The following is a 25,966-nucleotide window of genomic DNA, read 5'->3' as shown; positions in this document are numbered from 1 at the left end:
GTGTATAGGGCGCTCTGGATTGTGGGGCAGGTCGTTTTTTTATGGGGTTGGAGGCTTTTGAGTGCACCCTATGGTGTGGAAAATACAGTAACAAAAATAACATTAATGTAGCAAAAATATATTATGCAAATTAACAAAACTAAATTAGTAAACTAATTAACAAATAAAAATAATAAACTAATTTTAGAATCAACAAGATAAGCAAATAGCTCCTACACTTAATGTCATCAGGCTCTCCACAAACATGAAAGGGCCTCCACTTCCTTCTCTCTAGGGCTGGGTGTCATTCTGAAGTTGCCGATACGATACATACCTTGATACATAGGTCATGATACGATACATATCTCGATACAGTGTATTTTTGATTCAATATGATTCACTAAAAATAAATCATGGCTGTGATACAAAGTCTTTGTTAAACCACTTCTTGTGCAAAGTTCATATGAAACACAATCATTTTAATCATCACAACAGTGAAAATGTCAAATGTGTCGCATAAACGATTTTCCTTTGTCTGAACTGTAGTGCTGTAACAAAATAATTTAGTAAAATATACCAAAAAATACTCTTGACGATCTATCAATATAGAAGCCCATGATATCGATACTGTATCATCACATTAAACTATACGATATATCGATATTTCAATATTTTTGCACACCCCCTATATGTCTCTGTGAAAATGTTGTTAAATATTTCACAGTATAACTCATCTATGCTTAAATGTTCCTAAATATGATTTCTATGGTTTCGATTTCCAAGATCATATTCTTGACGTGCCACATCCATAAATTTGTTGTAAATAAAGTGCGTAGGAGAGGCTTTGATGGTTTTCCCATACATTTAATATGATTCAAAAAATAAAGGTGTTTTCTTATATTTGTACATGTCAGATAATAATGTCTGTGTACATTAGTTTTGGCTCAGTTTATAAAATGGTTGTCAGGTAACAGCTATGGAAGTGCCTAGCGTGATGCCATGATTTCCAACCAAGAAGTAAAATTTTAAACCTAAAAAATATAGGGAAGAAAACTGGGGAAGAAAATGTCAAATTTGTATTAAAATCTTAAATATAAAGATCTTAAGTGTGTTTTGGTAAAATGAGTATCCCAACCTGTCATAGGCAAAGAGCTCAGCAACTGTACATGTATTTGGTGCTCATGAAATTATATAAAATGAATAATCCAGCTAGATTCTGTTCACTATAATGCTGGCATGGAAAGAACGGATTTTTTCTTTTTTTAAGAGTTCAGTAAAGTCTACCAGCCTACATTGTTTGCACTTTTATATTTTAAGCATCATTTCAGTCAAATAAAAACACACATTGCTTTCTGTAAATATGACAATTGTTAAAGTTTTCACATTACACAAAACTGACTCATGTGAGCTTTAAGTTATGTTAGAAGGTTGTTACTTCCTCAAAAACAGACCTGGAGTTGTATTTTGTTTGAGTAACCCTTAATTATTAGTCTGTCTACATCTCCAAAGCTCAAAATGCTGTTCCTCCTTGTGATGTCACACGGTGAAGCGGTAGTTTTCAAGTTAACAGCTGCTCTTTACCTTTAGTTCAGTAGAGATTGGCAATTCCAGGGCTGAAACGATCCAAATGATTCTAGTAAAGGGAACTACATTATAACATAGCTCAGAAATTAGCGTAATTTGACACCTTCAGATATAATACAATGAGCCCAAAGCAAAAGGAGGATAAAAATAACTTTATTAAAGAACAGTGACGCACTGACTATGAAGAACATGTAATAAATAAAAGTTTAATGCTTGTATTTGGATTATGTGACTTCATTTATAATTCAGGTTCAATTAAAAATGTTCAATACATGATGATAAACTATAAATACATAAAAATGGCTCAGAAAGTGCTTCAGCAGAGGAAACTGGCTTGAAGTGAGTATATTGTGTTTCATAGGACTGCACAATATCAGTTCAGGAAGGATTAAGAAAGAAAAAATACATAAATAAAAGGTATGTTCTTACTTTTTTTATATTATTAAATACATGTTTTGTTTTGTAAGAAAATAGTCTTTTCACAATTTAGTGCAAGTTTTAGTCCATGATTTAGACTTGGTTCAGATTTGACCCTGGTTTGGACTATAGTTAGGCTCAAATTCAGTCATTTTCAGCCCTACTGAAGTCTTGTTTTTGATCAGTAAAATGTCTTTAAATTCTTTAAGCCTGTTTATAAGGTGCACTATATTTTTTTTAGGCTTGCTTATCTCTAGGGAGATGTTTCAGTTTTGCCTAGAATATTCCATAGTATGGCATTTAAAGTAACTGTTTTGCATTTATCCATTGCTCAAAAATACCTTCAAATAACATGCATTCTTACTAAGAGAAGGACTGCCTCTCCGTAGATCTGTCCTGTAACTCGGCCTTGCTTGTCTCCTTGGAGATATGAAGCTTAATGCCATACTGTGAAACATTACAGGCAATGCAATAATATCTCCACCAGAAAAGTTGCATTAAAGAGGCATTGTGTAACTTTTTGGTGGGGGGTCTGTCACCTGCTTGTTTCTACAGAGTTGTCATTGCTCTGCCTGGAATGTTCCACAGTATGACATTAAACAGCTCTACCATAAATTTATTCATTTACAGATGGTTTTAGAGCTCAAAAATACCTAGAAAAACAGGCATTCCAACTGTGAGGGGTTTAATACCATACTGTGAACTATTCCAGACAAAGCAATAACATCTCCACAGAGAAAAGCATTTGACGGACACTCTACCACAGAAGTCACACAATGCGCCTTTAAACACATCCACATTTCAGATGATCATAGTTTTACCAATATTCTGCAGCCCTACCATCTTCCATTACAACAGTGCTTGGGTGTTGAGGTCTTATTGCTGACAGATGATTTTTAAAGTGCAATCTAAGGCCACAGCGGTCAGGCCCCAGACTCGGTGCTTCCCATTTCTGAAGACTGGCAAAGTGTATCCGTACTTGTCTCCGGTGCGGAAATGTGTGTAACCGCGATTCACAGGGTTACACAAGTGAGCCAGGGAGAGGGTGAAGATCTCCTCCACCTACAAGACAACAAACAATATCCAACTTCAAGGTCTTGTATTACATAAAACTGACTCTTGTGAGCTTTAAGTCATGTTAGAATGCTGTTTCCTAATTCAAATCATACATGGAGTTGAGTTTTGTTTCATTCACACGTTTGAGTAATCTTTTCATCCTGTTCATAAAAGACTCTATACTTTAAGTTTAATAATATATTGTGTAACTGGGTAACGTTCATACTTGTCCTGGTCCTGTTTGGTCCTGGATTAACCCTGATGTAGACTTGGTTTGAACCCGTGCTAAAGAGCTGGCATTGTCATGGTCTAACCCAGTTCTAGTTCCGGGTTTAATCCTAGTTTAGTCCTAATTTTTATGTGGTGTGTGCAAATTGAGGAAGTCTGCAGAGCTTCATGCTGACAATACTAAATCCTTATATGTTTAATATCTTTACTTTAAGTACCATATTTTTCGTACTATAAGTCACAGTTTTTTTCATGGTTTGGGTGTTTCCTGCGACTTATATATAAAAATTTTCAGACTGACAGCCACGTGAGGGCGCTCTAGGCTTGTGTGTTAGTATCTAGTACTACTATTACTCCTGTACCACTGTCACTTTGCTCTATACTGTGCATGTCTCCTGCAGAAAAAGCCGCTGTCTCGCTGCAAATAGTGAAATATTGAGCTGAAAACGGTGATCGAGCAGCAGAAAGAAAGTTTGGAGTGAGCGAGAAACTTGTGAGGGACTGGAGGAAAGCGGGGATGGAGAACACAGCTTCATGGCAACTGGGCGGGTGTGCCATGTAACTGTCCTGGAAATCACTGGATGAATCGACAAAGCCTGAACTACAATGACAACCAAAACCATCCTGTCGGAATTCAGAAAGACTGGAATAATTCTAACTGGAACTGATGCTGAGTCTGAAAACAGCTGCACAGAAGAGGATGCAGTGCTCCGTTTATCTCATGGATCTACGGTTTATCTCCAGAGGTCGTGCAAAAGTGACACCAAGGATGAAGAATTCAATGGATTTAGTGATATGGAGTGAGATCATGAGTTTGGTAAACTTATGTTCTGTTGTTTATGCTATAATTATCTGAATAACTGTTAACACATTAATGCCTATTCAGCCTGTTGTTCTCTGTTCTATTGTTATTACAAATAACTTGCCTGTCAAGATGAAAGGTTGGTTCCTGGTCTCTGATTATAAAATACATTTCCCCAAAAAGTGCGACTTATAGTCCGATGTGACTTATATATGCTTTTTTTCTTTATTGCACACTTTTGGCTGGTGCGACTTATACTCCGAAGAGACTCATAGCCCGGAAAATACGGTACCAGCTTTTTTGTATTATTTAATGTGTTGTCCTTCCAATTACATAAACTTCAGATATTATTTCAAGGGACTCAAACTATTATTATTTAAATGTACACTATGTAATTTTTTGTTTGGGGTCTGTCACCTGCTTTTTTCTATGGAGACATCATTGCTTTGCCAGGAAAGTTCCACAGTATGAAATTAAACAGCTCTACCTTACAGTTATTAAATTACAGGTGGTTTTATAGCTCAAAAATTCCTACAAGCAGGCATTCTGACCTTACAAGTGTGACCTGTAACTCTGGTCTGGTTTGGTCTCCATGAAGATAAAAAGATTTAAAACCATACTGTGAAACATTCCAGACATAAGAATAACATCTCCATGAAGAAAAGCATTAGACGGATCCTCCACCAGAAAAGTTACATAATGCACCTTTAAGTAATTTCTTGAACTACTTTGTACTTCTGCTTGAGTAATATTATTTTGAAACTGCACTCTTACTTTATTTATTTATGCATTTTGAATTAGAACAGAGTAGTTTCATGGCCGTACCTCCCCAGGGTTTGGTTTGAAGGACAGCTCTTCTAAAGGGCCCAAGTTTGCGAGCACTGGAGCGACCATCATCCCAGTCTGTGAACACAAACAAAGACAGGAGCGTTCAGATTAGATTTCAAAACACTGAGTTATCCATGTCTGAGTGCCTGGGGTAAAATGGAAATGAGTGTAAATGAATGTCTAATTTACTCTGCTTTTCTACCGCGCCTGAAGGTGCATGCAGACAGAGCCAAAATTAGTTTTGTTTTGTTTATATGAGCACGTGCAAATGTTGGTAGTGCAAGTATCCAAAAATACACTGTGCTGCTATGATACTATTGTAAGTCCAATTGTTGTCACTGCTGGTAATTAGGGAAGGGCGATATATCAGTTCCAGTATGGGGTTTTTAAAGCTAAATTTCATACAGACAAATATCAGATACTGGACACAGCAGCAGGCCAAATATTTGATATTGTCATTAGTTTATAAAATCCATATCTGCCCATCTATACTGGTAATATTGTGTCATTTTAAGACAGTATTTTATTATAAGTGTAAAAAAAATATGGATTACAACAATTGAGCCTACACATTTCTGAAACTCAGGTTAGGGTTTAGCCAATAATTTAATTTAAATGTAAATAAAGGGGCAGACTAATGTGTATATTTTTCCTCATCTGCCCCTTTCTAATCATGGAAAAGCCTTCTTATGTACATTTAAATTATGTATTGTTATTCATTGTACACATAGACCGTATATATGAGTGGACATAACTAATGCGCTAGCCGCCGCGTGCCAAATGTGAAGTGTGCCAAGAGGCTCTTCCGGCTGCTTCTGACCCTGGCTCCCATTTGACTTACATCTGGATCTTGTCGCCCCTCTCTCTGTAACTGCTGCTGTGAACCGCATCATTTTGGTCTTAAACTGTTCATATTATCTCGCTCTTCGTGATCCTGAATTTCTATATCACCATTTTGTCCGTCAGAAAAATTATATTGCTAATATAGCGCCTAGCTCCAGATTCGCTCCTGTAACCGTGAGCATCATGAGCCTCTTTTGAGTGGCGCTCAACGCTATGGGTGACGTCACACTCACTCAACTTCTTTTATACAGTCTATGATTGTACAACTGTATTATTATTTTTTATGTTTTTTACATTGTTGCTGCAGTCAAAAATTAAATTTCCTTCAGGATCAAGAAAGTATTTATCCATCTATATACTCTGCACCGTCATGAAAGGGAAAAAAAATATTTATGAAATAAGGTACACTTTCTTATCCACCTTCATTGCCACTGGGGTCAGGACTACCTCAGCTGGAGAACTTTCTATGTATGGAATGGAATGTAGTTCTTCTGTGCCACATACCATCTCCCTGAGCGGCTTGAGGACGCCCCACACTTGCTCTGTGCCCACATTTATGCCCAGCTCCTCTCTGGCTTCTCTCAGAGCTGTGGCCACAACATCTTTGTCTGAAGGATCGCTCTTCCCTCCAGCAAAACTACAACAGACAACAAGAGATATGAATAACTACACACAAATTGCACTGAAATCTCTTAGCATTACCGTTCTGTTCTAGTTTGTGTTGCGCTCTGCACACCTGAATAACGCAATAGTCTGGCTAATGATTTGATAGTGGCACAATGTATCCAAAATTTCAAGCTGTTGAGCAGTTATTATGTCGTAAATACGAATTTCATATTAGCATTCAGGACATCGAACTTGTAACTTTTTTTTTTCACAGTATGATATTAAACGTTTCTATCTTCATGGAGACCAAATCAAACTAGTAGAGGTAACCACACTCACAGTCAGAATTCCTGTTTTTCTAGTTATTAAAACTATGAGCTATTAAACCACCTGTAATTGAATAAAAGTAAGGTAGAGCTGTTTAATGTCATACCCTGGAATGTTTCAAGCAGAACAATGACATATCAATAGAAACAAGCAGGTGATGGACCCCCGACCAAAAAGATACATAATGCACCTTAAAGTATCAGCTATGAAAATGCGCTTGTGTGTAAACTGTGCCGAACTTTTAGACAGAATTATCTCTAATGTGATGTCATCAATAATATAACTAATTGCTTCTTGTCTGGTGTAAAACTATAATTTATATTAACAAATAATAATAATAATAATAATGATATAATGCGTCTATAGTTAAATCAAAACAAGCCTGTTTTTGTCTCACCTGACGTCTCCTTTGTGCCTGCCCTGGAGAGTACTGGAGCGCAGAGTGAACAGTAACGCCGGTTCATCCTCTACACTGCAGAGACTGACCAAAACGGACGCCCATCTCGCCGGCTTCTTCCCCAAACCCAGACTGGGACCCCTCCGCACTTTCTCCACCTCATAAAGTTTCATGTTTGGTTCAAGAATCTGTCGACATCTTTGTTCATTCATAGAAGACAGGCATTCTCTCCAAGCCGAGTCCTCCCTAGGAACTTGACTGACCGTCTTGTGAACTTGTCTTGTTTGGTGACATTTGTATGGTGCAGGATGATGGTTAAAAACGTCGGGCTTAGACAGTGATGAGCTAAAATATTTCGTTAGGCTAGGTCTACAATATAATTTACTTGGTTTAAAGGGATCACAATAAGAGGAACAATGTAGTTGAATCCAGGGGTTTCTGTGGGATTGAGCACAGTCTGTACAGTCATTGTTACCGCTCACTACAGTGCTTTTCCATTGTTTATGTTCCCTGTTTAAAAAGGTACCAGACACATGTTGAGTAGAAAAAATCGTTTTGGAAGGGAAGTCGCAAAACGGCTTAACATTTCTTGCATTAAAATAAAAAACTGAACGTCCCCCAAAACTGGATGTGCAGATTTGAGATCTTGTTTGATGGCATCTTGTGGATTGTCTTTTCTTGAGCTGTTTAGGGCCATGTAAAGCAGCAGCAGCAGCAGCGTACTGGGACAAAGCAGGGAGGTGAGAGTCTCTCTGCTGTAACAGGAACCGCACGGGACAAGCCCAATTCAAGAAATGAGGGCCTCTAAACATCCTGAGGAAAGAGATAGATAAATAATTAGATATTTAGCATTCAGAAACAGATCTGAACAGGAAGCAATAAACAAGTATGATTATGAATATAGTTAATAATGGAAAACAATAAAGTCAGAGCTAGTGACCTATAAGTTAGGGTGATCCGATTCTCAGAATTAAAAAGTGGGACATACCTGTGTTGGGATGGTTGGTATAAATAAAATTGTGAAAAGAGCATCTAACATTGTCCATTCTCGACTCACTTGTGAGTCAGTCATAATCTGAGGGACTGTTGTTGCATTTTATTTATTTATTTATTGTCATTCATTTTTTTGTCTTATGGTCATTTTCAAGCATGGTATCTATATTTTATCTAAAAAAATGACAATAAATTCCCCTCTTTACTGTTGGTGGGGATCAAATTGGTCAGAAATGGGAACAACTGGGACATTTCTTGTATAAAACTGGGACAAATCACAGGTTTTGTATAAATCCGCTCGGACAGGGTCCCGGGTAAACAGGATGTCTGGTTACTCTAATCCAAGTAGTACAAATGAGTTGACATTCCTCACACGTAAAATGTTCACGTTAAAGCAAAACATAATTTTATGCCGTGTGTATAGCTCATGTTTTGGTCATACAAATGCAGGCAGTAAAAAAAAAAAGGCATGAAATGTTAGGAAAACTAACTCGTTTCCTGTGTCTACTGGCAAGCTGGTCTTCATGACACGCATTTAGTTTATGTAACAGTAAAAATGTCAAGTTTGTACGGCTTATTCCAGCGTAACAAAGCTAGATCTAAAAAACAGAATTCTTCCTTATCATCAATCCAACTGTCAGTCTACTCCGCGGGCTGCTTTGCCGGTTAGCAAAACAGCTAGCAGTAAGCCGCAAAACTCATATTAGGACTGATTTTATTACGACTAAATAACTATTTGAAGGCGCAACACCGCTTGTGGGAATATGTTATTAAACAACCCATGAATTAAATAAAAATGGCATTAGAAAGCAAATACCTCTCACCTTGAAAGTTGCGTAAACAGCAGCTGCTCAGGCTTTGACCTATTTCCGGTTGCCAGGATTCAAGATGGCGTCCAGCGGCGTCACGTACGTGTGGTGTATGACAGCGTGCCCGTACTCTGGGACGTGAGGTAGACTCATGTTTTCTAATGTACTCATCTTCTAGCTATTTGGGGATGTTACGTTATTTTATAATGCTGGGAATCTCCACATGCAAGAACACGTTTGTATGACCGGTTTTTCTGCTTGGATTGCATGGTTTGTTCACCAGCTTTTAATGTTAAAGCTTTGCCTGGATTGTTTCACTATATGGCTGTATGGAAAATATTGTGTAGCCAAAATGCTTAACTCAATTCTCCATAATATTAATTGTATTTCTTTATAAAAAGCAGTAACTAGCATTGTTTTGACAAGCTGGTAGGACTGGTAAGAGTTTATGTTATAACTAAGCAATGAAAAAGTGAGGTTGCCTTGCAAAAAATGTAAAAAGTGTAAAAAAAAAAAAAAAAAAAACCACTCAAAAAATAAAAGTAATCAAACTTTAGTCCATGCATGAGGGAAAATGATAAAATATGTTCACTTTGTAATTCCAAATGATCTTAAACGGGATTGTCAGAGTCAATCAAAGGGCTGTATGTGGCACGGGAGTTGAACAATGCCCAAGTCTGCATTAAACTGATCTCCAAATGGAAACAAGCAGGTTATGCCACCTGGCCAAGTTACAGGTCAGATCTGTGAAGAGGCTTCTCTACAAAGAATAAGAATACAAGTTTTCTTATGCGTTTTTGAACAATAGTAACTCCTGTAATTAAATAAATGCAAGAATGCCATACTGTGGAACATTCTGGGTAAAACGATAACAATGGCATAAAGGGCTCATATTATGCTATTTTCTGATCTATGTTATAATGCTGTTTCCTCATCACAAACCTACCTGGAGTAGAGACTTGTGCCATTCACATGTTTAACACACATACCCTGCATATTTCTTCATGCACACAGAAAACACTCTGTGCCACCTTGTGATGTCATGTGACAGGAAGTGCTCCCCTGTGTTTTAATCTCACTACACCTTGAGCCCTGGAATTGCCAGTCTCTACTGAACAAAAAGTAAAATGTAGCTGTTAATTTGAAAACTACAGAGTAGCTTTAGAGATGCAGACAGACTCATAATAATGGATTACTCAAAAATTAATGAAACAAAACACAACTCCAGATATGCTTTTGAGGAGGTAACAACATTCTAATGTGTCTTAAAGCTTTAAAGAGTCATTTAATTCACCTTTAAATACCTTATTACATACATGCTGAATGGGGGTTTGTATTGATAAATCTTAAGTAAATGGGAGGTGCCTTGAAACAGCTCAACCTGTCAGACCTGCTCCACCCTGGCTCTGGTAGGTTCAGTTCTGAGCAGCATGTGATTTGTGTCTTAATGCGTTGAGACCATTACATTGTCATTGTTTTCATTCATTTGCTACAGGCCTTCTCTTGGATTCTTACACAAGAAACCACTTATTCCCAATGGCTTCAGCTTGGCCAGAAGAGGAGACTTTTACCTGTTCTGTATGTTTGGAAATCCTGAAAGACCCTGCTACTCTGCCATGCGGTCACTCTTACTGCTTGGTCTGTATCCAAAACCACTGGGACAAGAAGGACAGCCAGGGACAATACAGTTGTCCACAATGCAGGCAAGTCTTCAACCCACGACCATCACTGGCTAAAAGCACTCTTCTGGCGGAGGCAATGGAGAAATTAAGAACCAGCAGTCTCAAGCAAAAGGAGCCATCTTCTGCTCCTCCATCTTTACCTGTTTACATGGAGGTCCTACCAGGAGAAGGGCCGCAGCCTGGATGTGTCTACCCCCAGCTGCCACTCACTGTTGCCCCCCGAATGTGCCCTCAGCATAACCAGCCCCTGGACCTGTTCTGCCACGAGGATAGAGAGTGTGTGTGTGCGTTGTGTCGTCAGTATGGACACATGGGACATCGAGTGGTCAAACCTGGAGAGGAGAGGAAACAGAGACAGGTAAGCAAAAGTAAAAAAGCAATACAATGTTGATGTAATGATAGATTAAAGGTTTATTGGTCAAAAATGGCTCTAAATACATCTAAATGTAGGAATGGGCAATGGTTAATGGTGTTTATTAGGGTTAGGGTTCGAGTTAGGGTTAGGGTTACAGTTTCCAATTTAATTCAATTGTCTCAGTAATGATTTTTCATTTTGCCATATATGATTTTTGAATGTGAGATCCTGCCTATTGCTGCCAATATAATCTGACAAAAGTGCTGACAATACATTAGACGCATTTTACAAATGAACCAAAATGATCTGACATCACCTGTGTTGTTACAGTAGTTTATGTCATGTGACAAAAATGTGGTTGTGCTTGACTCTGTCACAATGACGAGACGTCACAGACTTTCCAGAGCAGAATAAACATTTGTGTTAAAACTACAGGACGGTTGATGATTCATATTTTCAGTTATTTGTTAAATGGACTGATGATGTATAGTGTCTGTCATGTTATTCATTCATTTGAGGCATTTATTTTTTGCTTTTTTTGCCCTTTTCCTGTTCCCATATTCCCAGTAACTTTTTTAATGGAGGTTCCACTATCTACTTGTGTTCTTGTTATTGCTCAGCCTTGTTTCACAATATGACTTTACAATTTTATACCTCACATTTATTCTACTATATTTTTTATTGCTGAACATTGCCTTCATACCATGCATTCTTAGTGTGAATATGCTCGTCTTTCCATAAATCTGACCTGTAACTAGGTGGTGTATCCATGGAGAGGGGTTTAATTTAATGGTATATTTTGGATGATTGTAAGCAAAGTAATAACTTTCACGTGGAGAAAAGCAGATGGTACCCTCAACCAGAAAAAATACGTAGTGCCCCCTTTAAATCTTTCCAGACTAATTTACTTGTAGAATATTAAAATGGAGAAACTGGCCACAGTTTGATTGAACTACTTGTTTGTGTGTTTGTTTTTCCAGGAAGAACTTGTCCAAATGCAGCAAGAAGTTCAACGTCGTGTTCAACAGATAGAACGGACTCTGAAGGAGATACCACATGTCACCAAACAACACAAGGTACTAAATATAACATGTGCTCAGTGTACCAGTGTTTCTCAAACTGAGGTACGGGTACTGTGGTGGTACTTGCGTCTCTCTGCAGTCTGAGTTTTACAGACAAATCCATTCATTTCTTAACACACATTCATGCACGCAGTGGCTGAAGTGTGTTGCTCAAACACAAAGACCGTATGCAATGCTGATAGTGTTGTTGAACCATCAAACTCTGTTACTGTGTCTCCCTATCTACTGATCCATACCTAGTCCTTAGTTCTACCATTAGGCTGTTTTAGATCAGTATTGTACAATGTAAAATCATGATTCATACGCATGTTGTTCTCTTGACAAATTCATTGCATTTATTGTTTTTTCTACAAATAAACCTGTTGCTTTTTAGTGAAATCAGAACCGTTTAAAGCCTAAAAAAAAGTTAAAAGGCACTGGTGTTTTGAAATAGCCTTGACTGTCAACACCGTGATACCTGCATCAGATTACTGAAATGTTAAAGGGCCCGTATTATGTTACTTTCTGATCTATGTCATAGGAGGTGTGTCTTGTTTCATTCACGCATGTTTAATACACAGACTTTTTGGATAATTTTACCCCTGATTTCCACTGAACTAAAGGTAAAAGAGCTATTAAAAACCACTACATGACATCACAAGGTGGAATAGAGTATTTTGAGCTTTGGAGATGTACTAGACAGACTAATAATAAAGGGTTACTCAAAGATGTACAGTATGAATGAAAACAAAACACAACTCCAGGTCTGTTTTTGAGGAGGTAACAACATTATGAAATCTAATTTGTGTATACATTACCTTTAATCATATTTGTTGCATCTGTTCCTATTCAAATAATCAATCAATAAATAAATATGTATTCTTATTCTCATGATATATTTTCCGCTACAGGCCCTGGTCCAAGCGTTACAGAGTGAGAGCACAGATCTCTTCTCAGACCTGATCAAAGCGGTGAACGGGACAGGGATCCAGGTGGGGGAGGAGCTCAGTGCCCACGAGGCGTCTCTGGGCACCCGGGTGGAGGGCAGGGTGCAGCGGCTGGAACAGGAGGTCGCCCGGCTCCATTGGAGGAGTGAGGAGCTGCAGAGGCTGGCTGATATGCAGGACCACGTCTGCTTTCTCAAGGTAAAGACCGGACAAGCCTCTCCCTTTTTCTGTCTCTGTAAAAGTAAAGAATTTGGGCTGAATGATTTGGGGGAAAATATCTAATCGCTATTTTTTCTGACAAGCATTTGGATTGTGATTAGATTTGTGTTTTATGTTTAACAATAGAATTCTGTTGGAAGTTTGGCTTTTAAACACATCCAGGAGCTTTGACAAATAGGGCCATGAACTGACACTTAAACAAGAATCACATTTCAGAACGTGTTTGCACAGATCAAAACTACAGGGTTAACCTTTTTTATACAGAATAAGACAGGAGATTTTGTTGTTTATTTGCTAATTGTGTCCATTCAAATTGTGTTTTTGATTTGATTGCGATTAATCTTGTAGTCATAAAAATGATAAACTACGCTTCTCCGTGTCATTGTGTAACTTTCCTGGTGAAGAGTCTGTCAAATGTGTTACTGCTTTGTTTGTTTGTTGTTTTTGCTTTGTTTGGAATGTTTCACAGTATGGCATTAAACCTTTCTATCTTCATGGAGACCAAACCAAGTTACAGGCCATATCTGTGGAGAGGTGACTGCGCTCACAGTCAGAATGCCTGTTTTTCTATGTATTTTTGAGCTATAAATTAACCTGTAATTGAATAAATGTAAGATAGAGATGTTTAATGTCACACTGTGGAACATTCCAAACAGAGCAATGAGATCTCCATAGAAACAAGCAGGTGACAGACCCCCAACCAAAAACTTACACAATGCACCTTTAAGGACTAGGGTTGAAAAATAAATATACAGCATGAGATGAGCATTTTTTTCTTTCAAAAAAGAGAAAACGATGAAAATGATTACTTTTTTTTTTTTATCAACGATGCACTTCATTTGTAAATATTGTCCGTCTTGAAGCCTTCAGTCACCATTTCAGTCTCTATCTGGTTAAAAATGTATTTATCCTAATGTTAATGTATCTCGATGGTTTGTAGAACTTCTTCCTGATGGAGCCGCTGGGCCAGACTGAAGCTGATCCTGGTCTTGGACACCAGGAGGCAGTAGTGAGCTCAGTTCGTTCAACCCTCAGAGAACTACAAGTGTCCATCGAAAACCAGTGTAAAGCTGCCCTCACTAAGATCCAAGCTTTAGGTACATGTTTGTAATTTTTCTTCTAACTGTCACATTTTGATATTTCTTTGGCTCATCATTGAAAAATTCAGTAATTAAAGACATTAACCGTTAACGATGTTTCTCTAATTGTGGAAATGCTCAGATGGTTTGCATCTCCACATGACTGCTGCTTGTTTTGATAGAACTCTTGTTCTGTTTGGCTATAATTTTCCACAGTATAGTATAAAATGTATATATCTCCACAGAGAACATTTATGATTTTTACTTTCTGTGCCACCTCCAAAAAGTTAGTGTTGCTTTAAGTTGTCAAGTAGTTTTTTGTATGTTTTTTTTTTTTTTTTCATACTAGCCAATATCAAAGAACATCCAACTGCATCCAAAATCATCTCACCATATTGCACAGCCAAGCTTCACTTTCTACTTGCTGGATAGAAATTGTAACTCACTTAAAATTAAGCTCAAGGATGACAACTTCTGTGGCAATTGTTATATTAAAGGTCTGATATGACACAGAATTGACTCTTGTGAGGTTAGAATGTTGTTATCTTCTCAAAACGGACCTGAAGTTGTGTTTTGTTTCATTCACACATGTTTGAGTATCCTTTTACTATTAGTCTGTCTATCTCTCTAAAAGTCAAAACGTTCTGTTCTACCTTGTGATGTCATGTAGTTGTAGTTTTCATGTTAACAGCTCCTTTTAACTTTAGTTCAGTAGACATTGGCAATTCCAGGGCTGAATTCATTCCTTTTTAATGATTCTAGTGAAGGTGTATGGGGTTTTCAGTTTGAGAGAAGAACAGAGTTTGTGTGTTAAACGTGTGAATGAAACAAAACACAACTCCGGGTCTATTTGTGACAAGGAAGCAACATTACAACAAAGATCAGAAAATAGTGTAATATAAGCTTTTTAAAATGGCCTTTGACATACATTTTACAGTGAATGATGAAGCTCCAGCGCCAGAAACCAACGATGAACCAGCAGCAGTTCCCAATGAGACACAGAACACAGGTACTAAAAACATCTCAAACTGTAAAAATGTGTTGTCTTAGTGTTGAATTTCACTCCTAACTAAATGGTCTTGTTTTCCAGTTTATGAAACAGTCCTTCCTGGTAAGTTACTTTTAACCTTCCAAATCGTACCTTATATTTATATTTTATATTAGGCCCCCATAGCTAACTAAACTTGTACTCTCTTCATATTATACAGATTGCGTGGCACCTATGGCTCCTCAAGGTAAAGACAAAAACTATGTCTACAGGGTTGATAATGTTAGAGTAGATATATTATGATTTTTGTTTTGTTTTTCCTTATTTAAATTCAAATTTTCTGCGCACCCAAGCCTCAAGAACAGGACAATATATTATTATTATTATTACATATGCATGAATCAAATGAAATAGAGGAAGAATAAATATAATATACATGGTTTAAAGGGCCCATATTACTCTGTTTCCTGATCACAAACAGACCTGGAGTTTGTTGTTTGATATTTAGTTCTTCTCTCAAACAGCAAACACTCTGTTCCACCTTGTGATGTCATGTGGTAATACAGGAAGTGTCCAATTGTGTTTTTTAAAGTCCATATACCGTATTTTTCACACTATAAGGCACAATATTAATAATGTTGAATTCTCTCGTCTATTTTCATACATAAGGTGCACTGGATTATAAGGCACATTAACTGAAACAAATGGACGAGACTTGAGACTGATCCTTTAGTCCAGGCGTCCACGATCCATTGGCAGATTGTGGCGTAATTTGCCCCGGTGTTGCCTCCCTGTTTTGGTGAATGTGTATTATGAATGTGAATGTCGGTGGATCATTTAAGTTTTGTTTTGTTTTTTTTTTCCTACGAGGAGGACTCAAATATACATTGAGTAATATTTTGTTTAATGCAGCTTTGCACACATATGTTTACAATTTACAGAAAGGAAATTTAAAACCACATGGCTCATTTTCATAAACTGGAAGTTCTGAAAAAACCCCAAAATAAAACGGCTACGGTTGTCAGTGAGGCACCTGACTACAGTAGCCGCAGATTTTTGAGCGCTGTGTGCCACATAAAATAGGTTGGAGATCACTAAGCACAATCACAATTAATACATAAGGCGCACTGATGATTTTTGAGAAAATTAAAGGATTTTAAGTGTGCCTTACAGTCTGAAAAATATGGTACATTCACTAGAATCATTTGGATCATTTCAACTCTGGAACTGCCAATCTCTACTGAACTAAAGGTAAAAAGTAGCTGTTAACTTGAAAACTACCACTTCATGACATCACAAGGTGGAACAGAGCATTTTGAGCAATGGAGATGTAGACAAACCAATAATAAACATGTGTGAATGAAATAAAACACAACCCCTGGTATGTTTTTAGGAGGTAACAGCATTATAACATGGCTTAAAGCTCACAAGAGTCAAGTTTGCGTAATATCCTTTAAAGCTCATAAAAGTTAACATTTACATAAGGGGTCTCCAACCTTTTTCCTCCTGTGAACTACTTTTTGTAAAACGAAAATGCCAGAGAGGTACTCATTTTAGAGGTTGCCAGAAATTTTGTATACATAAGATCCATGGTAAGCCAAAAATGAAGTACAGTTAGATAACTATAAAACATAACCCATTATCCAGTTGTCAGTGCACAAAATTAGGCATCAAAATGATACATTTAAAAAGGAAATGGGCATTTAATCGATCGAATTGTTTATCTTTTTTATTTTGTAGTTGAAGCCTCAGCACCTCCTCCTCCGCTCCCTCCTCCACGGCTTCCAGGTAAAGTACACACCATCTCTATCTTGCTCCGGCCTCTGTATCTCTTCTCAAAGCAGATACTTTATAACTCCATACATCTCCTCTTGGCCTCATGTTTGTCTAAATAAAATGTATTATTACACATATATTTGCCCCTCTGATGCACTCTTGTCTAATCCTGTCCTATTCTTCTTCATGTAATAAAGTAGTTCCAAGTGTATGTGCCATGGGGCCTGTAAACCACGAACCCAAGACCAGAGATGAAATGCTGAAATGTGAGTTAAAACATGTATAGCCTAATATACTATACTAACATAATAAATGTATGTTAATCTCTAGTGCTCCTAAGAAGGTACCAGAAGATTAAGTAATTTATTTATTGTCATTCAGTGTCAGTTTTATTTCAGAATTAGATTTTCAATTTTACTTTTGTTCAGTTGACAGTACTCAGTTTTTTTGAAATTTTTTCTTTTCATAGAACAGACTTTGTTTAATTCTGGGTTAGAGCTGAAATTACAGACGTCTTATCTAGTTTTATATGGAACCTGTTCAGCAACCAGTTTTTTTTTTTTTTTTCAGTTATTTGTGTGTTTATTTAGTCTTTTGATTATACCGTCTTTGTTATTCCTTTTTATCCACTGAGTAAAGGTTGTCTCATTTTAGTTCATCCATCTTATTTGCTGAAGTTGTACACTGCCCTCTTCACTGACTCACTTTCTGTCTTCCTTCTCAGACCGGTTTGTTCCCACACTGGATCCCAACACTGCGTATCGTCATGTCCAGATCTCAGATGGGGGTCGGAAAGCCACACTGAAAGCTGAAAACATGAACTACCCTGAACGTCCAGAGCGCTTCCAGTTTTGGAGGCAGGTTCTGTGCAGCGAGGCGCTGGGAGGCAGCCCATACTACTGGGAGGTGGAGTGGACTGGGACCAAAGTAAGTTTAAAAGTTATTGTAGTACTGTTATAGTATTATGCATTCTGGTGCATTTTTAAAGACAGGGAGAATTTATGCACACAGGAAGCATTTTTCTGACAAGTTTTTTTTGTTGTTGTTGTTGTATTAGTGTCGTCATAACAATTGTGCCATTCACATAATGTTATACATATAATTATGTACCGAATTACCTCTGCATTTGTCATATCTGCTGCCCATGTGTAACTAGAAAAATTATAAATTTCACCAAAGTTGAAAAAGTAAAAAACTTACTAAATCTGTGTATTATTCGTTCATTTGTTTTTCAAAATAAAACCAAAAATATATTGATTTTATGTTTAAATGAATAATGGAAAAAACGGATAACAGCCGTTTCCCGTTTCTGTGACTTAAGACATAAACTGCGATGCCGGACGTTTGCGCCGCATAAGGACTAAACCAGGACTAAACCAGGACTAAACCAGGACTAAACCAGGACTAAACCAGGACTAAACCAGGACTAAACCAGGACTAAACCAGGACTAAACCAGGACTGAGTGTCGGGACAGGCCCGGAGGTGTGATCGGGTGATCAGGGCTGAGACCAGGACTCAGATCAGGACTCAGATCAGGACTCAGATCAGGACTCAGATCAGGACTCAGATCAGATCAGGACTCAGATCAGAACCAGACCAGGACTGGGACTGAGACTGGGACCAGACTAGGACTGAGACTGGGACTGAGACTGGGACCAGAAGAAATCAAATACATGAAGTAATATGTGTAGCAAAAAAAAAACTACTACTAAACTTTTTATATTTCATATCCATATCCTCAAATTAGCCACCCTTTGCTTTGTTTTAGTAGAGTTATTAAACTTTTTTCTTTATTAAATAATTCCATATGTCTTGCTTTATATATTTGATGTGTTTCGTATGTATATAAAATGTAGAGAATGAAAGAAGAAAGAAAAGAACACATTGAATGGAATGGTGGCTGGTAGTGTAATTATGTTTTAAATTGTGTTTTAGTGAAATGAGTGTAACCTGTCACTGTTGCGTCCTTTACTCTTCTTTAGGTGACTGTCGGTGTGGCCTATAAGGAGATGGAGCGTGGGAGTTCTGATGACAGCAGCAGACTGGGGCATAACCCGGAGTCCTGGAGCCTGTACTGGTCTGGCTCTGGCTTTTCCTTTTGGCACAATAACCAGGAGAAACTTCTGGGCTCTCCCAAAGCAAAGCGGCTCGGGGTATATCTGGACCAGCACACGGGGGTCCTGGCCTTTTACAGGGTCACCAAAAACCAGGCTGATCTCATCCACAAGCACAAGACGGACTTCAGCGGACCACTGTACCCGGGGTTTAGGTTCTGGGCCGGGATAGGGTCTGCCATCACCATCTGTGACCTGGAATAAGACAAATCTACCGAGTCATGTTTACATCATCACAATGTCTTAATCTAATACACTTAATAAATAGATAACCTGATCTCTTGCTGTTTTCTGTTTTTTGTTCTGAAATAAATGACCTCACTATAAAAACACATCAGTTTTCACCAGTGAAAGGAGTTTAACATTTCTAGATTTTCTTTATTTCCAGATAAAGCATGCATTTTTCATTTAGTTTGAAATGTTGTTCCTTTAAATACTGATGCTTTGCAGGGACGTCACACTGGGGGTATTCTACCTATACCTAACGTTCGGCAGGAATGTTCAGACAAAAAAAGACACAGACAAAAAAAGTGTTTAGATTGTCTGAAAAACGTAAAAAAAAAAAAAAAGACCAACATGGATTTAAACACTTTTTCCAGAGCATGTGACTGTTCATGGTCCTTTTTAGGTTTAGGTTTTCAACAAAAAGGTTAAAAACTGTTGTTTGTGACTATAATTTTATGTGTTAGACTTTTTTCAGTGCACAAATCAACTCACTTATTGTAGTTCCAACCAAATCAGCTCTTTCTGGTCAGATCGTGTTAAAATAAAGTTCAGATTAAATGTGCACTATGTAACTTTTCTGGTGTAGAGTCCATTTACTCATTATCTTGTGGAGATGTTATGATTTTACCTGGACTATTCCACAGTATGACATTAAACTTATTTATTATGCTTTTTTTTTTTTTTTTTTTTTTTTTATTAGAGGTGTTTTATGCTATTGAAAAGCATGCATTCTTACTGTGAGTGCGGCCGCCTCTCCATAGACCTGACCCATAACTTAGCACTCAGCTTGGTAGTGTCACTGGCTTGTTCCCATACAGATCAGATCAAATGAATGTCATACTGTGGAGAATTGCAATAACAGAAGTGGCAGACCTCCCCTTCAGAAAAGTTGCGCAATTCACCTTTAAGTTTAACTTGAGGATCAGCTTCAGACAAAGAAGTGCCTTTAGTTTAGCTTCACACACGCATAGGAATGTTAATGTCATTGCTGCAAAATTGTTAATAGTGGTTTTTTAACTAGGGATGCACTGAATATTTGGCAACCAAATATATTTGGTCAGATATTGCCAAAAAAAATCCACATTCGGCTTACGATGGAGTGAGTTAAAAGTAAGGCCGAATATTGGCGTGTGACACAATGATGCGGTGATCTGGCGCCTTTTTTAAGATGTCACCAGTGTGGAAATATAAGTATATGAGGTTACGCGCACACACCTATTGACATTTACTTGAGCCTTCTGTTCACATTATGAGTCTATCTACTGTGGCTCAGCAGACTTGTGCCAAAAGGACAATCATTCATTTGTTGTGGGTTTGTCCACTTTAATGCACTTACATTTTTTTTGGAATTGTTGTTTTGTTTGAAGGCCTTAGCCCAGGGGTGTCCAAACTTTTTTCATCAAGGGCCACATATCTAAACACCAACGAAGCAGAGGGCTGCTCAAGGGCTGTCGACTGGTACTCAGTACAGTGAATAATTGAAATATGTGCATGTTTAACACGTTAGAATGAACCATCAGTCTTTATTCATGCTAAGATCCTTAAAACAATTTGCAGTAAGTACTTAATTTTTTAATTGATGCAAGGTTATTTGGGCCAATTGAGCTGGAAGCCTGAGAGCCAAGAAAAATTTGTCTGAGGACCGCATTTGGCCCAAGGGCCACAGTTTGGACATGCCTGCCTTAGCCTAATATGAATGCAAAACATATTGGTATATTTACTGGAAAGGCTAATGGAATATTTAAAGAATATTAAAAAAACATTTACTTAAAAAAACAACAAAACAAAAAAAACACATGTCTAAAAATGTATTCTAGGGGCTATTTATGCAATATTTTAAAAATTGTGAAAAACTTAACTGTATTTGATATTCGGTTTTGGTATTCGGTCAAGGGTTAAAAAATTTTTTCCGTTCCATCCAAATTTTCATTTCGGTGCATCTTTAGCTTTAACTACAATGCGTTCACTTCTTTGATAAGAGGTCACCAGAAAACATTGATTACATTGTGCATTTGTTTTGTTTTTATTGTAATACTATATTTATATCAAAGAGGAACAGTCTGGAACCTTTTGGCCTCCACAGATCTACCATGACCATTCTCAAATTCATAGTTACAGCTTGTTTTGAGGTCCTTGCTCGTAAATCATTTTCAATCCTGTGAATCCTTGTGTTTGCTTTTCTATACATTGTGGCCTTGTCTGAGAACAGTTTTCCCCAATGGACAGATGATACCCTGACCTAAATGCCCCGGGACAATGCCTCAAAGGTGGGATTGGGCACACCTGACCTGAGAGTGGTCCCATCTGCAGACACTGGAGTCAAACCAAAGAACAGAGCTGGACTAAGGTGTGACTAAAGTGACACACAATAGTCTTTCTGGTGTGTATATATATAACCCCCAGCCACACATGCAGGAAGAAAGTCTGCCACTGTCAACACCAAAATGAAGGGTAAGTTTAAGCAAATTCATTTTACAGGTGCACTATGTCACTTTTTGGTTGGGGGTCCGTCACTTGCTTGTTTCTATGGATCACTGCTCTGCTTGGAATGTTCCACAGTATGACTTTAAACAGCTCTACCTTACATTTATTCAATTACGGGTGGTTTTATTGCTCAAAAATACCTAGAAAAACAGGCATTTGAACTGGGAGCGGGGTTGCTTTCCACAGATCTGTCACAGGACTGAACTTGGTCTGGTTTGGTCTCAGCGAAGATAGAAAGGTTTAATGCCATACTGTAAAACATTCCAGACAAAACAAAAGCATATCAGAAAAGCATTTGACAGACCCTCCACGAGAAAAGTTACACAATGCACCTTTAATTAGAAAAAATAGAAGGGTAGCACAATTTATAAATTCAAAATTTACTGAGACTTTTTTAACTTAACTTTAACTTTAACTTTTTGGTTAAAATAACACTTAAACAGCAAAATAATCTAATTTATTCAAATCATAACTTGTTATTTTCTTTCTCTATTTATTTCTCATGCTCTTATTTTGTTGGCATTAATTTAAAGAGAACAGCAACAACAACAACAAATCTGTAAATTAACATAAATACATATTTCTACCATTATTTGCTTTGTCTTTGCTGCATGAACAAAAGGAGCAAGAAGAAGATAAATCTTATAAACCCTGCTCTTTCCTTCTTTTCATGTCATTAAGAAAGGTCCAGAAATCAGATCATAATCAGATTTTGGTTGCATGTGAACAAAGCAGGATTTTGCCGATCACGAATGCATTACCCTTCTTATTTCTGTTTTTGGATTTTACTCACTACTTACTTTTGTTGATGCTCAAGGATTTATACAATATTTTATAACAGAAATAAGAAACTACTCTAACACTGACACAGTAACTCCAATAATAGAATAACTCTACTTTTTTAGCATTTTTCTTTTGTTAATTTGAAAATAATAACACACAAAATTGAATTATACAAAAAAAAAAAAATGTGATTCAGGATTGGATTAAGTGAATTAAGATTTATTGAGTCTAATTAGGTTATGTATGTAGTTATTTTAAAGGTACATTGTGTAACTTTTCTTGCTGAGGGTCTGTCACCTTCTTGTTTCTATGGAGTTGTCATTTCTCTGCCTGAAATGTTCCACAGTGTGACATTAAACAGCTTTATCTTAGATTTATTCAATTACAGGTTGTTTTATAGCTCAAAAATACCTCAAAACAACAGGCATTCTGACCGAGCGGCGTTGCCTCTCCACAGATCTGACCTGTAACTTGGCCTGGTTTGGTCTCTGTGAATACAGAAAGAAAGGGTTAATACCATACTGTGAAACATTCCAGATAAAGTAATAACATATAAACGGAGAAAAGCATTTGACAAACTCTCCACCAGAAAAGTAAACAAACCAATGAATTTAGGTGCAGTGAAATAAAAAGTTAGTCATGTTGCACATGGTAAATGTTCATATTCTTTTCCGTTTCAGCTGCTGTGCTCTTGTGTGTTGTGGGACTGACCCTCGCCCAAGAAGATCCTCTCCAAAAATTTAAGAACAGATTCAGGTGGGACACTGGAGATGGGACCGACTCAATCACGGAGGATTTGGCAAACTCGAAGGACATACAGACAACAAATGGTAACTGTCTGTCTAAATACATTTATCTTATGTTAAAGGAGCACTGTGTGACTTTTTGGTCACCAGCTTGTTTCTATGGAGATGTCACTGCTCTGCTCTACCTTATATTTCAATTGCACGTGGTTTTATAGATCAAAAATACCTTGAAAAACAGGCATTCTGACTGTGAGTGGGGTCGCCTCTCCACAGATCTGAGCTGTAACTTTGGTCTGGTTTGGTTACCATGAAGATAGAAAGGCTTAATACCATAGTGTGAAACATTCCAGACAAAGCAATAACATCTCCATGAAGAAAAGCATTTGTATTTGACTACTTTTACTACGTTACCTTCCACCACTGTCTGTTACCTTTGGGTGAGTTGTTGTACAGTTGTATGGAATTACATTATTTTTATTGTATTCTTTTCATTTTTTTGTTGAACTGAAAGTTGATTTTGTGTTTCATCAGTGTGTCAGACGGACCCGGCGGCGTGCGGCTGCTGTCTCATGCATCAGCAGATCGATCGGATGAAGAAAAGCTTTAACCAGAGCCTCGCCGAACTCCAGAACGAACTCAACAAAGCAGTCAACTCCCTTGAAGAGTTCAGATGTGAGTTCAAATGTCAACTTACGGCATACACGACCGGTCAAAATTGTAGAAAGAAAGAGCCACGAGCGTGTTCAGCTGTTATATCTGCCAAAGACTCTTTCATGAGTCAAAAGTTTAGAATAAGTTTTGGTCAATAGTAAAAAACTGGGAAAAGTGTGTTCTAAAGCTTTTTACTGGTAGTGTATGGCAGGTTTTGTTGTGTCACAGACATGCAGTTTTTAAAAACTTCTTCAATAAAAGCAAACACAAAGCAGTGGTCAGAGATCACCTCTGATGGATAGCTGCACATCACACTACTCTGCAAAAAACGAAATTTACCCAAGTTAAGATGACCTGAATTGAGGCTACGTTTATATGATGAGGGTCTGAACAGAAGATGCACAAGTGGCGTCACATCTTCACTTTTTATTCCGCGTTTAGACGAGCAGTTTCAGGAGGAACTCTGCGTGCATACGGTGACACAAAAGTGTGTGGAATTCAATTGGGTTTGCATGCCAGGCAGCTTGGTGGTGAAGCTAAGTAGTGATGTAGTATGTGACGTAAATATGTACGTGACGTGAGCAGATCTGACCAGAGTTTTGTGTCTTGGGCAGTGTAGACTGAAACGCTATAGTGGAGTGTATTCAACTTTTCCACTCTGGAGGGTGGTTTCAGATTTTTGTGTTTTTAAGCCCTAAAAACGCTGTCACCATCTAAATGAAAATTTGTTTGATTTGAGTAAATTTCACTTCATAACCCTAACCCTCTGAAAGTGTAACCAGACTTTTTGTACTTTAAACATGAAAATACATCTTGCTAAAATTAAAATAAGAAAAACAACAACTTTTTGCACTTAAAATATGAAACAAAATTGAATGTTTCTTGAATTAAGAAAACCACAGTTATTCCATTGGTAGATAATTTTACTTGTCAAGTTGAAGCAACTCAAATAAAGTCAAATGCTCTTAATTTAAGTCAGTTTAATTTAGCTAGATAAAGTTTTTTTTCAATGTAGTGAGCATTACGCGGTTCTGCCAAATTGTACGTGTATTACCATTTAAGAAAATAAAAGAATGATGTAAGTGTCTTGAAAATAAGTGATTACAGAATGCACGAATCACTCCAAAAACAAGTCCGAGAAGGTAAATAAGAAGAGGAAACAACTATAATCGCTCTGAAAAGTCCATTTTGCATAACAGATCTGATTTAACGCTTACTTATTCTCTCTCCACAGCCACCCGCAGCGCCTTCTCTGTTTCCCTTTTCACCGACAACTCAAAAAAATGTTACGGCCCGTTCCGAGACGACACCCTCATCATCTACAAACACATCTTCCTCAACATGGGCAATAATTACGACATCTCCACCGGCATCTTCACTGTCCCTCGCACTGGGGTCTACAGTTTGGCCCTCACGGTGTACAGTGACGCCGGAGCCCCTGGGAACACCCTGGCTGCTTGCGCCTCCCTGCGGGTCAACGGGCACCTTCTGACCGGACCCAGGGAGATGTACATGCAAGACCAGGAGGACAGCGCCACCGCCTCCATCGTGGTCAAACTGAGGCAGGGTGAACAGGTGTCGGTCAATCTCCCCATAGGCTGCTTCCTTTGTGATAACAGCAATCACTACAACACGTTTAGCGGGTTCCTGCTCTACATCACCGAGTAGAAGTACATATGAATTAGTGAGTAGAATATACAGTGCTATAGACTGTAAAAGATAGGCCTAAATGCTGGACTGTATCACTGTTTTTGGAGTTCCTGTCACCTGCTTGTTTCTACGGATATGTCATTGCTCTACCCCAAATGTTCCACAGTTTGACGTTGTAGTGGACCAAACAGGAGGGCAAAAACAAGGTATAAAAACAAGTTTAAGAAAGTAAACAAAAAAGGCTCAAATTTGTTTCAATCATTAACAAAAATCTGGGCCCAACTAGGGTAACTTAAATCAAATTGAACAGAACAAAACTAACCCAACCTGATAAAG

General features: G+C 37.8%; 3 protein-coding genes across 7 annotated transcripts; 2 read left to right on the top strand and 1 right to left on the bottom strand.

Annotated features, from left to right (window-relative positions):
- Nucleotides 1-1,700: 1,700 nt before the first annotated feature.
- nudt8 (nudix (nucleoside diphosphate linked moiety X)-type motif 8) lies at nt 1,701-9,896 on the bottom strand. 2 transcript variants are annotated; one of them, XM_020927783.2, is made up of 6 exons: nt 9,816-9,896; nt 8,878-9,000; nt 7,068-7,880; nt 6,242-6,374; nt 4,892-4,969; nt 1,701-3,042 (listed from the first exon to the last, which is right to left on the bottom strand). In XM_020927783.2, exons 1-6 carry the CDS (start codon nt 9,863-9,865, stop codon nt 2,857-2,859), a joined length of 1,383 nt encoding a protein of 460 aa, XP_020783442.2. In that variant the 5' UTR covers nt 9,866-9,896; the 3' UTR covers nt 1,701-2,856. The 2 variants fall into 2 exon arrangements, with proteins under 2 accessions (XP_020783442.2, XP_055003845.1); XM_055147870.1 differs by lacking the exon at nt 9,816-9,896 and having other exon boundaries at nt 8,885-9,007.
- Nucleotides 8,938-19,368, top strand: ftr86 (finTRIM family, member 86). 4 transcript variants are annotated; one of them, XM_020927782.2, is made up of 13 exons: nt 8,938-9,012; nt 10,221-10,278; nt 10,365-10,909; nt 11,887-11,982; nt 12,879-13,112; nt 14,074-14,230; nt 15,150-15,221; nt 15,303-15,323; nt 15,421-15,447; nt 16,941-16,988; nt 17,177-17,242; nt 17,701-17,903; nt 18,960-19,368. In XM_020927782.2, the coding sequence occupies exons 2-13, from the start codon at nt 10,224-10,226 to the stop codon at nt 19,293-19,295; spliced, it is 1,860 nt and encodes a 619-aa protein (XP_020783441.2). In that variant the 5' UTR covers nt 8,938-9,012; nt 10,221-10,223; the 3' UTR covers nt 19,296-19,368. The 4 variants fall into 4 exon arrangements, with proteins under 4 accessions (XP_020783441.2, XP_055003843.1, XP_020783440.2 ...); XM_055147868.1 differs by having other exon boundaries at nt 17,174-17,242; XM_055147869.1 differs by lacking the exon at nt 8,938-9,012 and adding an exon at nt 9,046-9,139 and having other exon boundaries at nt 17,174-17,242.
- A 2,392-nt stretch (nt 19,369-21,760) lies between these two features.
- On the top strand, nt 21,761-25,648 carry LOC110162879 (cerebellin-1-like). Its single transcript, XM_020927792.1, has 4 exons — nt 21,761-21,767; nt 23,264-23,413; nt 23,861-24,001; nt 25,215-25,648. The coding sequence occupies exons 1-4, from the start codon at nt 21,761-21,763 to the stop codon at nt 25,646-25,648; spliced, it is 732 nt and encodes a 243-aa protein (XP_020783451.1).
- Nucleotides 25,649-25,966: the final 318 nt, after the last annotated feature.

This window comes from Boleophthalmus pectinirostris, unplaced genomic scaffold (assembly GCF_026225935.1).
Source record: "Boleophthalmus pectinirostris isolate CB_2022bp ecotype Guang Dong unplaced genomic scaffold, ASM2622593v1 HiC_scaffold_9, whole genome shotgun sequence".
Taxonomy (NCBI): Eukaryota; Metazoa; Chordata; class Actinopteri; order Gobiiformes; family Gobiidae; genus Boleophthalmus; species Boleophthalmus pectinirostris.
This window is presented reverse-complemented; position numbering and strand designations above follow the sequence as displayed.